Here is a 17,164-nt window from a genome sequence, read left to right as displayed (position 1 = left end):
CGCTGCACCTTTGACTCAGTGCGATTGGAACAGTGCATTTATTACATAACCCCCTTGTAGCCAAATTCTGCAGACGAGCACTTCTGCCGTTTATCCTGTAACGCTGTGCACTACGTCTGAGATAAAGGCCTGCTGACTCTAGCCTTCAGCCTGCAAAGGACGAAAGCCTGCTCTCCACCAGATCAGCTTCCTGAAACATCATACACAGGTATGGGGGGAGTTGGGTTGTCCCAAGAGATCTGGTAAAGGGTACGCCCACTATGCTCGATTGTGTAGGTAGTATTAGATAGGAGTATAACTATACTCACACTGTAACGTTATAATGGTTTAACTATTTATCTTTTTCACCGTTCTTGTAATGCTGATTACTACTAATAATTGCAGCTCAAGCTATTTACACAAGAATACAATTGTTTCAATAAATGTTTGAAAAACCAATTTGTATCTTTCTTTTGTCTTCCTTGGGTATGCCTGACTTACAACTAAACGGTAGGTCTGTTTCCACGATTTCCTTGGGGAATTAGGGTGGTCATGTTCTGAGGTTGCAGACACCATCTGGTAACCTCTTCAGGTTAGGGGTTCTCATTGGGCACTGTGAGCTAGCTAGGAACTGGGCCAACATACTCTGATGATATGTTGTCTGGATACACAGTCCTACTAAGTTTGTACAAACCGTATGACAGCATGGCGGTGGTGTCCAAGGCCATTGAGGGTGGCAGGGTCCTCGGCTGGAGGTGTTTCGTGCCCCCCATCATACCAGTGCACAGGGTTAGGTGTTCAGAGTCTTAAATGGGGAGGCTGGGCCTGCTTGCCCCACCTGACCCTTCAGCAGGCCGAGGACAGCACCAGCAGCCCAGTTGTCTGTAATGGGGGCTGATCTCAAGGCAGAAGAATCAGGAGGCCAATCCGGGAACCCCAGTAGTTCATCTGGCAGTGGGAGGGGCCCCTATTGTCTTGCCAATTTTTGATTTGTCTGGATGACCCCATGGGAGGAGCCCAAACCAGATATTTGTAATATGCCTGTGGTGTAGTTGCCATTGGTCTTCCGCTCTCCTGGGAGAAGTCAGTTGAACTATGTCCTCAAAAGCCGCCCAGGAGCCTGGCAGGCAGGCGCTGTTTAGGACGCTGTCAGGATGGATGTGCCGCGATCAGTCACCAGTCCCACTTCTGTGCCGGGGCAAGTGTGAATGAGCGTTCAGAGCTCCATCGATGGAGCGCAGCCACCACCACAGTGAGAGAGGCCATCCTTCAGAGATCGTCAAGCTCCAAGGGCTACAGCTGGGTCCAGTTGAGTTCTGAATCCCTCCCCAGTGTCCTGTAGTGAGGGGGTCGCCTGATGATGTGTTATTCCATCGGAATAGGGAGCTGTGAGCTCTTGGCTTGAGTGGCCGCAATGTTGGCTTCTCAAGCCACGCCTCACCAAGCAACCCCAGTATTGAGAATGCTGGAAGCGCAGGTTCCACTACACGGCCAACATGTGCCACTGGGCTTGAATGACCAGCAGGATGTAGGAGGACAAGAAGCTTCAGAACCATACACACTAACTCAGGAGTGAGCGGAAACATTGGTAGTATAACCAGAATGTCCTGTGTCCGTCACTGGGGTGCAAAAGCTTTCTATGTCCACAATGCGCCTTAGAAATTGATCCTCTTTGTAGGCTACAGGTGGGACTTTAGCTCATTGGAAAACCCCAGGGCTGACAGAAGGGAAACAGTTAACTGTAGGGAGTCTGCAGTCAATAGAAAAAGTTACTTCCCTCCAGTAACATTTTTTCTGGTGGATTCTTTACCTTACTGCAGATCCCTCACCTTGTGAATATATCCCAAGCGTCAGCCTGGATCTAAAAACTTTCAAGTGGTACTCCTGCATGCCGGGAGGTGGCATCGTGCAGCTTTGTGCCAATGTTCTTATGTTCCAGAAGTGACAAATGAAGTCATAAATAAGTGCCACCCCTGAACGCTGATGTCAGCTGCTTCCTTAGGTTGTCCGCGACCTCACACACAACCTATCGACAAATTGGCATGACCAGTGTGCAAATTTCTAAATTGGGATACTTTTAGATGGAAAAAAGAACTCCGTTCATAGAATGCGGAAGTGGGTAGGTTGGTTGGGAATCTGTGGTTAGAGTATCCACCAGAAAGAGTGTTACTGAGGTGCCTCTGATAGCTATTTCTAATAGCAGATTCCTCCCCATGAGGATAGATAGCATAGCAGTATCTCCCCAAGTGGTGGGTGTGTGAGCTGGCTCAGACCAAAAAGTCCTGCCCTGTTCGATGGACCTGTAGTGTCAACACCAACATGGCCGCCTGACAAATGTCCAGACAGGAACTACACGTGCTAGTGAAGTGGCAATAGATATTTATGCAGAGAAAAATTGATCAGGGAATGTGTCTGTTTTTGCACGGCCTTGCCTTTCTTTGCCCCAGAGAAACCCACAAAGAATTGATCTTCCACATGGTGCAATCATTGTAAAAGCTTAGTACCCTCTTAGGGTCTTTCCTCCTTGGAGAGATGATGTGAGGCAAAGAATGCCGGAAGGGTGATTGCCCGCCCAACGTGAAATGCTGTGACCACTTTCTGTAGAAAGGTAGCTTTGGTCCTCAACATCAACTTGTCTGGAAAGTATGTCAAGTAAGATGGGCTGAAAGAAAGAAACTGCAGCTTGTTCAGATGCCTAGCTGATGTAATGACAATGAGAGACTGTTTACAATATCAGAAGTATTAATGGGCAACTGTGCAATAGCTCAAAAGGAGTACCCAGCAACAATTAGACAACTAGGTTTGCATCCCACTGTGGCATCACAAAAGGTGTTAATGGAAATAAATGTTGCAAACTTTAAAAAAAACTCTCATCACAACAGGTGATTCAAATAAAGAAGACTGGCAGAGCAACCTCAAATAAAGCCGAAAAAAACTGGAAATTATTCTTAACGGTGCCCAAAGTAAGTCCTTGCTGGGCCAGGGACAAAACAAATAACAAAACTTTAGACAACTTTGCTTGTAAGGGGTCAATTTGTCAGGTGCTGCAACAAGCATCAAATTTGTACCAATGACTGATGTACACCAATTTGGTGGAGGGATGCCTGACAGGCAAAATTACATCAACAATCTCAGGAGGAAAGTTGAAAGCGGGCAACTATCACTGCTCAATCTCATGTCATGTAGATGGAAACTGTGAAGGCTGGGTGCAGGACCTTGCCCTGTTGCTGTGAAAGACGAACCTCCAGAAACCGCAGCTTGATCGGGGGACAGATGCTCATGCCCAGGAGTTTTGGGTACCATACTCTCCTGGCTGAGTCCGATGCCACTAGGATGACTTTGGCCCGAGCATTCCTGATTTTCTTCAGAACCCTGGGCAGTTGAGGTCACGGTGAGAAAGCACACAGGAGCCCTGAAATCCACTCTAGATTGAAGGCATCTATCAGAACCTCCAATGAACAAAAGTGCTGATGTGCGCTCTGTGCGGTGACAAAAATAGTGAACCAGGGTCCCCACCAATGATGGAAGACACCCTGCGCCATATTTGGGTGGAGCTGCTATTCGTCCTCTGCTAAGCATCAGTGGCTGTTTATCAGCCCTGCTGTTTAAAGATCCCACCAGCTCATTTAACATCAAGGAAATTTCCTGGTGGTCCTGAGGCGCAGGGCCTTCTGGCACAGAGCTCAAGACCCCAACCTACCCTGCTTGTTTCAGTACCACATGTTGGTGGTGTGGGTAGGAATGTCTTCAGTGCAAAGCAAACAGTCCTCAATTTCAACAAATTGATGTGGATTTGAGTCTCCATCGGAAACCAAAGGCTTCTGAACTTCACCTCTCCAAAATGGCTTCCCACAACCCAATAGTGATGCAGCCGCGATCATGGTCAGCTCTGGGTGGGGTAAGAGGGTGGTGATGGGAAAGTCTAAAACACCTAATTGTGTTACAGTAGCAACCACTGCAGGTTCCTTTGCAGTCACCTCTGGAATCTGTGTAGAACCCGACGGAGTCCCCTGATGTTCTGCCAACTTGGATTTGAGGTCCCATTGCAAAGCCCGCATATACCATCTGGTATGATTGGCCAGCAGAATGCAGGAGGGCAACAATCCCAGCAGCCTCAGAGTCATCCGTACTGAGATCCAGCACAGACTGTGAAAAATCAGGATCATAGTGCACATGTCCTGGACGCACCCCTCTGGAGGAAGGCACGGAACTATATGGTAATCAGAGTAGCTCAGATGAATTAGAGCATCTGCAAAGGAGTTAGGTTTGACTTCTGCAATTTAATAGTGGACCCAAATGATATTAAGAGGTTCGCAATCACCTGGAGGTGGTTGACGACAGCCTGCGATGAACCCGCCTTCAGCAACCAGTCGGCTAGGTAGGGGAAGAGGGGTGCCTCCAACCTCGCACATGTGTGCTGTGACCACTGCTGTCACTTTCAGGAATACAAGGGTCACTGGTGAGGCCAAAAGGGAACAATGCAAGCTGAAAATGTAATTCTCCTGGCCCACTGTGAACAACAGTTAGCGCTTGTGGGCTTGCAGGAGCGGAATATGGATATAGGCACCCTGCAGGTCCAATGCTACCATCCAGTACCTGGCGACTAGAGCAGACAGGTCCTGGGCAAGGTAGCATCTTGAATGTGTCCTTCTGCAGGAAGGTGGAGACCTAAAATAGGGTGAAGACATTTGTCCTTCTTTGGCATCAGGAAGTAGCAGTGTAGTATGGTTTAGGGCCTACTTTTGCGTGCATGTTATGTTAGCATGGCTTATTAGAAGTTTAAACGCCATTTTACCTTTTGCTGCTTTTGCACACAACACTGCATAGCTGTTTTTGCATGTTAGCCTTCACCAAGGTCTACACATTAGAAAAGGTTTGTTTTTCGACATCTCTGAAAAGTGACTGCTGAGCCGTCAAGGTTATCAAAACATGTTAGCTGTTTTTCGGCATGTCCGTGTAACGCATTCTAGACACAACATTTTGGCAGCTGTGAGCCCAGTAAGATTCTGGCGCCTTTATCATTGCTCACTTGCCATGATTTCAGACACTTGGAAGATTTCCGTTCCAGGGATGCAGAGAGCTAAACTGATCTAGATGTAATTTACTCTTACTGAGCGGAAAGGTAATGGGGTCCCCAAACCAAGCCTAAGAGACCTTCTTTAGTTTATAATACATAGTTCCTATATAGGGAGGGTGTTAAAACTATGCGCTATATGACCTGTTTACATCATCATTGTATTATGATTTCTCCTTTTTGTATTTTATGGAGTTGTAACCATGCTGACCATATTATTTTTAATCATATGTCTGCTTATGTTGGCTAAGATACTGCACATGAGATCACGTCATTAAAAAATACATTTTAACCTTACTATGTCTCTTATTTACTCCTGTTGTGGACTGATATGAGAGTATAACAAAATAGTGTTCTCCCTTCCCACCATTCCTGAGATGGTCCTAAGTCGCATGTTCAAGGTTGTCTAATCATTGGTTACTTTGCTATAGGACGAAGAGCTAATGGGACACTGATGCTAGCTGGTTGGGGTTTTTCTAGGTACTGAGGTGAGTTTTTGGTACACCACAATTCACTGATGTCCTAGGTCTCTGTGCACAGTTCTGCGTATGAGCAGGATCCTTGCAACAGCAGGGTAACACAAGTCCCTACTTCCAAGGCAGAAACCCATGCTATGGTCCTTTTGGCCATAAAGGCGTGCACTTCTTGTTGTAAGACAGACGGATGGATGGTCCTCTGTCAGCTGCCCTGAAAGTGGTGGAAGGTGCAGTGGGATATAAAGAAATGGAAGTATATAGGCCTGATGTACAATTTGCAGAACACATTTGTCTGAAGTGATGGCCTGTCACCCATTTTGGAAATATCAGACCCTGCAACTGACAGGTTGTCTGTGTTCCGGGAAGAACACACTAAAGCAGTTTAGCAGTTGTGAATGCTCAAGAGGTGGGGGAACTGAGCTGAATGTTGTCTCCGCTTTCCCGAAGGGGCTGAAAGGCTTAATGGGCTGGTGAACGGATCAAACTGCCATGGTTTTGGGGGAATCACAGTGCCACGCTGGTGCCTATTGTTCAACCTAACAAGTTGGTTGTGTCCAATCCAGAACGTTTGACAAATGTTGCTGCTTTGCAATTACACTGAATGGCTTGAGTAAGGGATACTCGAAGGTCATCTAGAACAGCCAGTAAAACTGGTGCCACCATGTCCCTTACGGGACAGGCTTAGCAGCCTAGAAGACAGCTGGCATTCACGGACCTCAGAGCAAGGCCAGTAGAGAAGAAAACCAATTTACCAAATATCTCTATTCTTTTGAACTAATGATCAGTGGGGGTGGTAGGGAAAGCTTTGGGATTCATTTTGCTGGTGGATGTCTACACCACAAAACAATCTTGGCGGCTATATGGAAAGGCTGGGTTACCACGTATAGATCAATGCAAATGAGTGATCTGCCTGTTAACAGGTGAGATTGAACATGGTTTTGCCCAATTGCCCAAAGGGGTATCTTTGAAGACCTCACTAAATGGCAGTAAAGGTTCTGATGGGAGTCTCACCTGGCTGAGGTACCTCAGCCAAGTCATTATTTTTCACCTCCATAGCGCTGAGCTGTAGGTCTATAACCTCTGCCACCCTTTGAATAACAACTGAAAAGTAGGACTAGGAAGCGGGATGGGGGAGGCACAAGGTCGGTATCTGGAGAAGGATTCAGACCACTGGCATACTGAAGTTCCTTAAACTAGCTTTCTTCTTCATATTGTAAGATAGAAGAATCCCCTGTTATTGCTCTAGTCAGTGCAGAAAAGATTGTGTAAAGTTTGGGCCCTACTACATGGTAATTTGAGAGATTGACTGCATGCTGTTCGGAGCTGGGCATGCCTCTATTGGGGTGGATTCTGCATGGAGTCAGATAGCACAATGGGCTGTAGATCTTCCTCCGGCATTGGTATTGCATTGATGCAAAGGAAACTGGTGTGGGAAGTAGCGTTGGAACTGAAGTTGGAACCAGAGTTGGTGCTGAACCCGATATAGGTACATAGGGCATAGACTGTGACGACAGCGGACCTACTGTTGGGAGTCTGACTAGAGACCCGTACAGGTCCACGGGCCTAAAGGCACTCCAGAAGGAACCAGTAAAGTGCAAAAGATGTGAAGCATGGCCTCTCAAAAGGTCCCCTCACCACTACAGTCCTTAGAAGACCCCCTTTGTAAGGATTGCAAGGACCTACACTAAAGTTTGGGGTCGAAACATCGACACTTCATATGCTGCCAGTATAATCAACAGTGATTGTTTTACTGTGTTGTGTTGCTTCCTATGCATGGCTATAGAATACAATATATTACTAATGTAATTGTGAAGCTTTTGGCTAAATGATGTGCCATACAATTAGAAGAATGTGATGTGCACAATACTCTAACTTCACGTACCCCGTTACCCTCACCTAAATCACCGATTTTTCGCTACTTCTTCTCCCCCCCCCCAATTTTCCTCTGGGCACTTGCAGCTTTTTAAAGTGTTTTTGCAATCAATATGTGTTCAGTGTGATTAAATAACACTGTTGTAATATATGTACGTTTTCTTTGAGTTTGTGAAACCTTTGTTTATATTTTTTACACTGTTAAATGTACCTTTACTGGGACCACCCATCATTGTACTGTTCTATACCCAGGACCCGATAATTTTTTGGTTTACCCTTTTATGTAACGTAGACATCGCAGGCGGACATCGTGTGGATCCATAACTGAGAGCTGCTTTCTGCAGTCCTAGACACTTCGAAGCCTGTAGTCTCTGGGGAAGATATCTTTCCTAGCACACTATCTTGAAAACAAGATTTTCAGGTTGGTAGACACAGATAGAAAGTTGGGCGTGGATCTCTGGGTCAGCGTTGAATGGTGAAAAAAGTAAGGGCCCAACATCAGGGTGCAGGGGTGGTGCCAATTGTGCCACCTACTGGCGTGCTGGAGTAGATGCTTTAAAAAGTTCTGGCACTAGTTTGGCGAGAGATAAATTCAATAGGTGAGGAATTTGGTTAGAAGTATCCATCAGAAAGCAATACTTAAATTTGCTGATGATGTGATGTTATTATTTTTAACAGAAATATCATTACATTGTTTACAGAAGGGATTCGAATCTTATTGCTAAAATTAGAAAGTAACTATGAAATCCTTTGAAACACTAAACATGTTTGTGAATCCTAAGAGCCAGTGTGTAAGTACCTTTCTAACAAGGCACCCTGGCTAGAACGGATGCTTCGGTTCAGTTACGTTAGTACAAAAGACCCAGTTCCGAATTGCATTAGAAATATTCATGTCGTGGATATGGAGAACTCTAGAAAGTGCTGTTGTCCATGTGGCAAATACATTAAAGTGGATCAGTTGGAGATATATGGAAAAATCACACATTAATAAATGTCAATACTGAGGATAGTTAAGGTATGATTCTGGCAATTAAAAAGAGTCGCAGTTGTGTGGTGTTAAGGGTGGTTCCTTTCTATATGGATACCTTGTAAAAAAAAAAGCCAATAATTTGTGTTTAACCAAATCTTAATTCGATTTGACAAGATATTCACCGCCCAAGGTAGATACAATTTAGGACTGAAGCCTTAGGCTTTTACTATGGTATACCAAAATGAATAATGAAGGCCTTTGTGATTGCAAGATGGGAAGACTTGAGACTGTCACTCACTTTACGCTCTATGCACAAAAATAACTGGCCTACATAGGAACAACATGCTCCCTTTTTGTAGGGCAAAACTATAAAGGAGTCCTGGCCTGTTAGAGGAATGGCTTACCACCATCTGCTTATCTTTCGGTAGTAGCCTACATTTGGTTTGCAGGGCTGGCAACACAGGGAACATTGTAAATCTTACTTTTTATGAAAGGCTTCCTTTTTATGAATATTTTTTCATTTAGATTTTTTAACCTTGTTAATGGTTTAGCTACTATCTTTACAGTTGTTTGGGTAATAGTTTTATTATTTGTATGTAATGGTATTGCCTTGAGTCAAAATAATACACATATATATTGACTAAAGCAGGGGATTCTACCTTTGTAGTTTGAAATATGTTTGAAGCAAAAATATGTCAAACTGGACCAAGCTGAAGGCTGTAACAGGTCAGTGCTCCAGAGGTTCAGAAATAAACTGAAAAGTGATTTTACAGAGAAATCAGGGAAATCACCAAATGTGTAACAGTGTGCGCCTCTCCACAGAGTTTGTGCCTTTGCTAGATGGATGCTTGTGGGTCCTTTTAGTCTTTTTTTTATACCACAAGTGGCCAGATTCCCCCTATAAGGAAAGTCAGTAATCCAAGCGGATTCCTATTTAGGCTTCTTTTGGACTAGTTCCAGTGGCTTTTGTCACATGTTAAAGTGTTTTGCTCCACTGAAAACACAACCTAGTTCTCAGAGTGTTTTAATGAACCAACTAGACCACTGACACTGATTGTTACAGGAATACCATATATTATAGGCACTTATCATCAGATTTCAGCGGTCCACAGCACACTCTTTAGACATGTCTTCAAAGTCTTACCACCAACACCTTCTGACTTATTAACATCTCTCTCTGGCAAGCCTCAGGCTCACATGATTCAAGATCCCCTGCAAGTAAACAACTGCCACACCAGACCAGAATCCAGTGTGCCTGGATGGTTAATCAGGCCTGGTCACCCATAGTTCTTGGAGCAAACAAATTCTTATGTTAAAGATTTAAGTCACCAAATTAATTCCCCAGTTTTCCTATAACAGAGTTTTCAGTTCCAAGCTTGTAACAAGCATTTACAATGCAATAGGTCTCGCAGTTGTTAGAGTTTGAGCTATTGGCATTGTAAATGGCAATGTCTTTTATTGATGTGTTGGTTTTTAAAACATAAATAAAAGGCATTGTCATTTACAATGCCAATAGGTTAAACTCTCGCAAATGCGTGACCTATTGCATTGCAAACGCTTGTTTTTGATGTAGTTGTCTGTGAAGTTCCACTTGCAAGTCATGGAGCACTCCCAGGTCAAGCAGAATCTGTGGTGTTTCTAGACAACTGAAACAGCCAATTGTTTTATGGTCAATTCTTGCAGGGGCTTCACAAAAAACAACCACGAGGACTGACAGGGGAGACCCCTCAGCAATCCTGCATATTAATGTTTCAGGAAAAAAGATAGTTGTAAACATCCTAGGCGTGACCGTCTGGACAAGATTGGACAAAACCAAAGAAAAACAGCAGTCTTTTCCACGTTTGGGGTGTCTTTAAAGCCCTAGCCTAGCAACACTTTAACTGCACTCTGAATCTGCACTCTGAAACTGCACTCTTCCCATAATGCACTCCCTGCGGTGAAGTGTGCTTACCCCTCTTCTAGTGCATTTCCTCAGAGGTAAGAAGTACTATATACATTCAGCTACAATACAATACACGCCTTTCGCGAAATTATTTTCTTCCTTTGGTTGTCTGCCCTGGACTCTGGGTGGCAATACAAACTCAGCCATAGGCAGGACAGAGCCGAGATATATATATATATATATATATATATATATATATATATATATATATATATATATATATATATATATATATATATATATATATATATATATATATATATATATATATATATATATATATATATATATATATATATATATATATATAACGTGTAGAAAACAAAAAAAAGCTTGAACTCCGAGCCCAATAGTTCCTGCCCACCTCGACCTCCGCCTTTGACCCACATTTACCTTCTGAACATGGTACATTTAGCTTCTGACGGGGTAGAAAATGGGTTCCATCCTATTCCTGACGCTGCCTTCATGATCCCTAAGACCAGGGGTAGCAGGAGTATTGCTAGGGGTACAAAAGAGCATGCAAAGGGTAGCAGCTGCTTCTCCTGGCTGCATTAATTGGCGTTAATCAGGCGTGCCAGCTGCAGGTGATTAATGCTGAGACAAGAATCCTTCCAGCCCTGGCCTCTCAGAGTCTGGCAGCTCTTAATACAACATTAGGCTTTTAACTCCGGCCCCTAATGCAATGGCGCCTTGTCAGCCTGCATCGGAAGTTCAAGGGTTGCAAGGAAGTAGAAGCATGCGATTTCCTGGGTTATTACCGTGCCCCAAAGCAAAGACTGATCTCACTTAGTACTCACTTAAGGCTGGCACACTGCGTGACTCAACAAGCCTCCCCAATGAACTGAACTTCTAAAAAAGCAAGATGGAGAGCGAGGGAGATGAAAGCGTGCAATCTTTCCTTAAAGAAATAATCAGAAAAACATATAAACAGAGATTGAAGACAGTGCAAAGCAGGCTCTGCCACTCACATGAAGGTGTAGGGCATGATTTCAGTCTATTTTTGTGCAACATACAGTACTCACAACTCTTACCTCCTCTGGGAAAAATAAGTTTGCACAAGCACATATAAAACAAGACGTCACGGTTGTTTTGATTTAGTTGCTCGCCGTGAAATGGATCCAAAAAAACACAAGTCAGCCTGGAGCGCAGAACAGCCTTCTAAGAGATGCGGGAGGGCAGGAGCGCGACGCCATGAGCGTGCACGTTGGCATTCCCTGGACTCGTGCCAGTCAAAACTTGGACTTCTGCACCTAATTTCTTGTTTGTGTTTATTAACCTCTTCGCCGCTAATGACAAGGGTAACTCGTCATGGACTTTCCATTGATTTCAATGGAAATTACACCACAAGTGCAATTGTACCTTAGCAGCCAAGTGGTTAAACAAATTAAGCATCAGATTAGGCCATGTGGGTAATGCGGATGAGGTCAGTCGACTCTCAAGGCACAGCAGACATATTTATAATTATAATCCACCTTTGTAAAGCGCACAATCAGCCGTCTCTAGGCGCTGGGGGTCGTTGGGAAGATTAAGCAAGCTATTGCCCAGAGTCACAGGGTGCTGGGCTGACCTGCCGCCGGCGCCTGGGATCGAACCGTGATCTCCGAGTCAGGCACCCTGGCCGCTGCGCCACACCTCTACCACTAAGTCTTCACCCATGGTTAAAGATGTATTTCTTTTTATGAGTGAGTGAGGGTTTATGCTGTCGGCTGCCATAAATCTTGCTGCAGCTTCTGCTTTTGTTCTTCATCCCCCGCACTGCACCCTTCTGACCTCTGTCACTTTGCCACTCTTCAAGGTCTGATATTCTGTGCCCATCACAGGGTTTCGGTATTATGCAAGGAAATCCACATGTATTAGCACAACTCGAAGGAGACAAAATGCCTAGCACAGCCCTTCCATTATTTAGTCCCCCCCCCCCCATAAATAATAGAAAAAAAACACACAAGGGTCATTCCAGCTTCAAATCATCTCTAAAATGTTACAATTTTAGTCCAACCAAACAACGAGATCATTCTCCAAACTCGCTTACAGCTTTCATAACAAACAATGTTCATTTTAAAATATAACTTGATTCCGTATCCTAATGCCCCTCACTGAATCAGCCCAGCCACAGTAACCACGCAGAACTGTGTCCACAGAACTACAGCCTCCTTTGTAATGTCTTCCGTAGTCGAACCACTTCCTATAGAATGAAAGCTCCCCGCTCAAGCATTATAGGGGCCATACCCCCTCATCACCAGGGCCGTTTCCTAGCAACACATACCTTATCACAATATGTTGCATAACTCTCTTCAGAAAACGAAGCGATTATCATTTTAAGGAAAGGCAAAAAGGCATTGATTGGCACCCCTTGATGCGACAGCGCAGTTTAACGTTCAAGAATACTTGTACAGCACAACTTTTTAATTAAAAAGGTTTCTTGGCGCTGAATGGGGGAAACTTATTGGGCCTACTACATGTTGGTCGATGAACGGAAACTTTTTCACAGCCTTTCTGAATTCAGCAATACAGGCGTGACTGCGGAGAGCTGAGAGCAGGGTATTGCAATTTGTTGTTGCGGTTGTCGAGAGTGCTTTATGTTTGTAAATATCAGGACAGGTTTTAGAAATCTGTAAAAGGATTGTAGATCAGATCTGGTGCTCCTAGTGATAATATGCCGATAGAAAATGCACCATGAAATCAGGAGAACACAAATACATTACTTTATGTACTATAGCAGTTTTCAAATGACAAAACAGGACAAACAGGACTTTGAAAAATGGGCCATGTAAGACTCGAAATCAATGTCGGAATCAGCGAGCATCCCTAGGCGGCGGATGGATTCTCGGTGCAGGTGGGGTAGTGAAGGTGTTGCACATTTGTGCTGGAGGAAGTGAACAGAGGTTTTATCTGTCCAGGTTTTAGTTTAAAAAATAATTCTGACATCCGCAAGCAAGTGACTCTTAGGCTGTCGGACAAAAGTGAGGCTGGGGATGCATCCGAGTCTGGATGTGGGGATATGTCTAGGTTAAGTTGGGTACCATCTGCGTGTACGAGAAATGTTGTCCTGAGATGGAAGATATGTAGGTGTTGAATTGGAGCAGTGACATAAGAGAGTCCTGCATTCGAAGATGAAAAGTCAGGTGGTGTGAACATTATTGGTGTATTGGAATTGAAGGAAGAAAAACAAGAGGAACAAGCCGTGAGCTTGCACTCTCCCGAACTTCCGGTTTCGGGATGTGCACGCTCACGGCAGTCGTGGGGCGGCACTTCCGTCTTTGCGAGAAGTCCGCGCCCACAGAGTGGATGGCCCAGAGGAGCGGTGGCAGCAGAAGTCAGGAGTGGCGGCTGAGGCGGTTAGTGGGGCTTGGCACCTGTGTGTGAGTGAGTGTGTGTGTATGCAGTGTGTGTGTGCGCGCGTGCGACTGGAGAGGCATGGCTGACCCTGGCAATCTGGAGATGTGCTTCGGGAGATGTGCACGGCTCCGGGAGGCTGGGCATGCGTGTTCACGATGTGCAATCGGCGCGCGTGCCCAGGCCAGTCTCCGTTGAGAGCCGACTCAATTGCAATAGGTCTCGACGAGACCTAAAAAGGTAAACCGACCTTTAAAATTGACCTCAAAGTGTAACAAAAAGAATACCATGTTAGGTCACATTGTATCAAACCTCAGGTTCACAAGAGTAAGAAGTATGCAAGCTTCTGAGAAATTCTCCTTGCTCCATCTATAATCTCATGTAGAGTTCTTAGCCCAATACAGAATGTTCAAAATGTATTGTTATGCCAGAGCTCCTGTAGGGACTCGTGTGTTCGCCAAGGTAAGTACCACAGGAAGAGCAAAGGCATCAATCACTCTTGTGTGAGAACGCGGCTTGGGAACCTCCACCTGCTGTAGGGTTATTGACTGAATTTTAATCAAATTGGAGAACTTCATCCAGAGAACGTCATGTGTGACCGGAACAAGTTCTTTCCCAAGAAACAGTACCTTGGATTTTTCATTGAAAAACTTTACTTGAGGTTTACTTTACCAAAGTGTGGTAAAAGTGACTGAAATAAGGAATTCCAGTACCTGTTGTGTGAAGCAAGTTCCTGCTCTAGTGGGTCTGGCACATATTACCAGATGACATTCTCGTTCCTCCACTGGTAGAGTTTGTTTGGATTATGTCACATACATTGAACAAACAGTGTGAACAGAATTAGTACAGGATAAGCAACCAGTGCACACTGTTGATAATTCAGTTAATACCAAGTTCAAAATTGTAGACTAGTTGAACAGAAAAATAAAAATAAAAAAGTCAATGCTTCTATTAACTTAAACGCTTAAATCCAGCTCACCTTTTTCCTCAGTGCGCTCGCATACATTTCACTGTTAGCAAAATAGAGGGAGGTGTTTGCTTGGAAGATTTTTATTCCAGGATATTCCTTGACCTACAAAAAAAATTAGAATTGCCAGCAGTCAATTATTTTCTATTGTCAATTAAAGGCAACTTTAAATCGGCTTGGTTTGTAAAACGACTGTCCGTATGATCTCCACTCACATATCCTACAAATAAGGGTGAGTATAGCATTTTTCATCTTATATTATAGCTGAGACAACATATTTTAAATATACAGCCATCATAGAGTTGTACATTTTGATAGGGAATAAAAAGGTTAAATGGAGGCTTTATATTCTACAGAACTGAAAAAGAGGAGTGCTTCTTAGTTATAATAACAATGTTCGAGGTACCCAGAAATAGTGAACAACTTGACCAGTAATATGGAGCAGAACAGGCTGAATGGGAAATCATTCAGATGGGCCTACTTCGAACAACCTCGAGTTCAAATAATGTATAAATGTTTGAAAGATTATTTGATCAGCCTCTGGCACCCTTGATGGTGGTTCAAATCCATGCAAACAATAATGACCTAGTCCACTTAGGCAGTGTTTTATACTTCCTCAACAAATGTACAACGTGTTGCAGTCATTTACAACTATCTCCCCCTTCTTAAAGGTCTATGGGGTAGAGTGCATACCGTTCCCACGCCAACTTTAAAAAGCCTCCATCCCTTCTAGGACAGTCGTGATTAATAGACAACAGACAATAATGTGTACTGTGAAAACAATTGTGAGAAAGCAAGATGACTGTAGGCAATTTCTTCGGGGCATTAATTTTCTTGCCACTGCATCAGTGCTGGACACGCCATTATTCATGACCCTGCGGGGCCAAGGTGACTCCTACCGGCCGTAAGGAAAGAGTTAAAACAAAGGCTGTCGTTTTCTGACAATCTTAGGAGACCCACGCGTGTTTACTCCGCCTGTTCAGGCTACTAACAGGAGGGGTTGTGCCTTTGTTTTAAATCTTTCCTTACAGCCGGTAGGAGTCACCTTGGCATCGTAGGGTCGTGAATAATGGCGTGTCCAGCACTGATGCAGTGGCAAGAAAATTAATGCCCTAAAAAAATTACCTACAGTATACAAGGCAATGAAACATGTTGGCGTATGGTTTGTGGTTAAATAATTAATAGCCACTCCCTGCTTTTTAAATAGATAGGCTGCACGAAGAAATAGAATAAAGGTCGCAATCACGTGCAGCTCCCTATCTTTTCTTATTTCACTGTTTGGTTTGTTTGTTGAGTGTTTTTCCACTGTTTTCCACTGCACTTTAATTGCATTTACACATTTATGTTGTTGGGACACATTTCTTTAAAGCTTGATGACTGCCGATGATGAGAACAGGGCTACACTGGTGAGTACCTACCAGGTTCCCCATTGGTGGTTCGCCCATGAGGGGTCATCTTGCTTTCTCACAAATTTTTTCACAGTACACATTATTGGCTGTTGTCTATTAATCACGACAGTCCTAGAAGGGATGGAGGCTTTTTAAAGTTGCTGTGGTAACGGTGTACACTCTACCCCATAGGCCTTTAAGAAAGGGGAGATAGTTGTAAATGACTGCAACACGTTGTACATTTGTTGAGGAAGTATAAAACACTGCCTAAGTGGACCAGATCATTATTGTTTGCATGACTTTATGAGTGGAGGACGACCTGTGTCCGGTTTTTCCCTCTGTGCTCCTTATTGTGTTTATGGGGTGGTTCAAATCCACCCATAGGGCTCAGATGATATTAGAAGAACAGCCTGGCCCTGTGCTTCCTTTCATGGTAATGGGATTTCTAGGTATCCCATTCATGTGCCATGCTATGAAGAAGGTAAGCTGCTCAAGAGCAAAAGCTTTTATGTGGTTGAAAAAGAGCATGCACAACTATTTGCTAACCAACAATATATTCATGCAGCTGGACCACGTCACAAACAAATAATAAAATTACATTGAATGCATGACAGTCCAAACCACCAGTTAGGCTGTATATACTACTATCCCACGACATTTGACATAGTTAATTATCCTAGTGCGCATGCACCGATAGACACTGAAGGTCAACAATATGTAATCACACACACCCGATGCTTACCTCTTCATAATTGTTTAAATCACAATAGATGTCTGTATTTGGAATCTGGCCAAGGATTCTGTACTGTGGACTATAAAAAAATAAAACAGTGTTAGGCAGTACGCCTGGATATGGTGAAACTTGCTGAACAGTGTGCCTGGGAAGGACCTTTGCTGTGTGAAGGAGAAAGCACATATTATAACAAGAAAACACTCGGGTGTTTAGAAGACAACGGGCCAGATGTAGGAGCCCTAATACCAGTCGGTAACAGGCGAATTCGGCCGTTACCGACCGGTATTTGGGTTTTCAGATGTAGGGGGTCTATATTTTACCGATTCTGTAAATTTACCAAATCGGTAAATTTACAGAATCAGTAAAATACCGATTCGGTATATTTACCGATTTGGTAAATCCACATTTAGGTGGCACTCCTAAGAGTGCC

At 43.9% G+C, this 17,164-nt stretch overlaps 1 protein-coding gene across 1 annotated transcript in view; it reads right to left on the bottom strand.

The window, feature by feature from the left end:
- The window catches only part of SLC26A5 (solute carrier family 26 member 5), a 392,278-nt gene that overhangs the window by 32,537 nt on the left and 342,577 nt on the right, over positions 1–17,164 (bottom strand). The window contains exons 14-15 of the mRNA XM_086967432.1: positions 16,744–16,813; positions 14,626–14,718 (exon numbers count right to left, since the gene is read on the bottom strand). Coding sequence (XP_086823558.1) covers positions 14,626–14,718; positions 16,744–16,813 — 163 coding nt within the window. The remainder of the gene's footprint in view (positions 1–14,625; positions 14,719–16,743; positions 16,814–17,164) is intronic.

This window comes from Lissotriton vulgaris, chromosome 1_1 (assembly GCF_964263255.1).
Source record: "Lissotriton vulgaris chromosome 1_1, aLisVul1.2, whole genome shotgun sequence".
In the NCBI taxonomy this organism is placed as follows: Eukaryota; Metazoa; Chordata; class Amphibia; order Caudata; family Salamandridae; genus Lissotriton; species Lissotriton vulgaris.
Note: the sequence above shows the minus strand (reverse complement) of the source record. Positions and strands in the feature narration are given on the sequence as shown.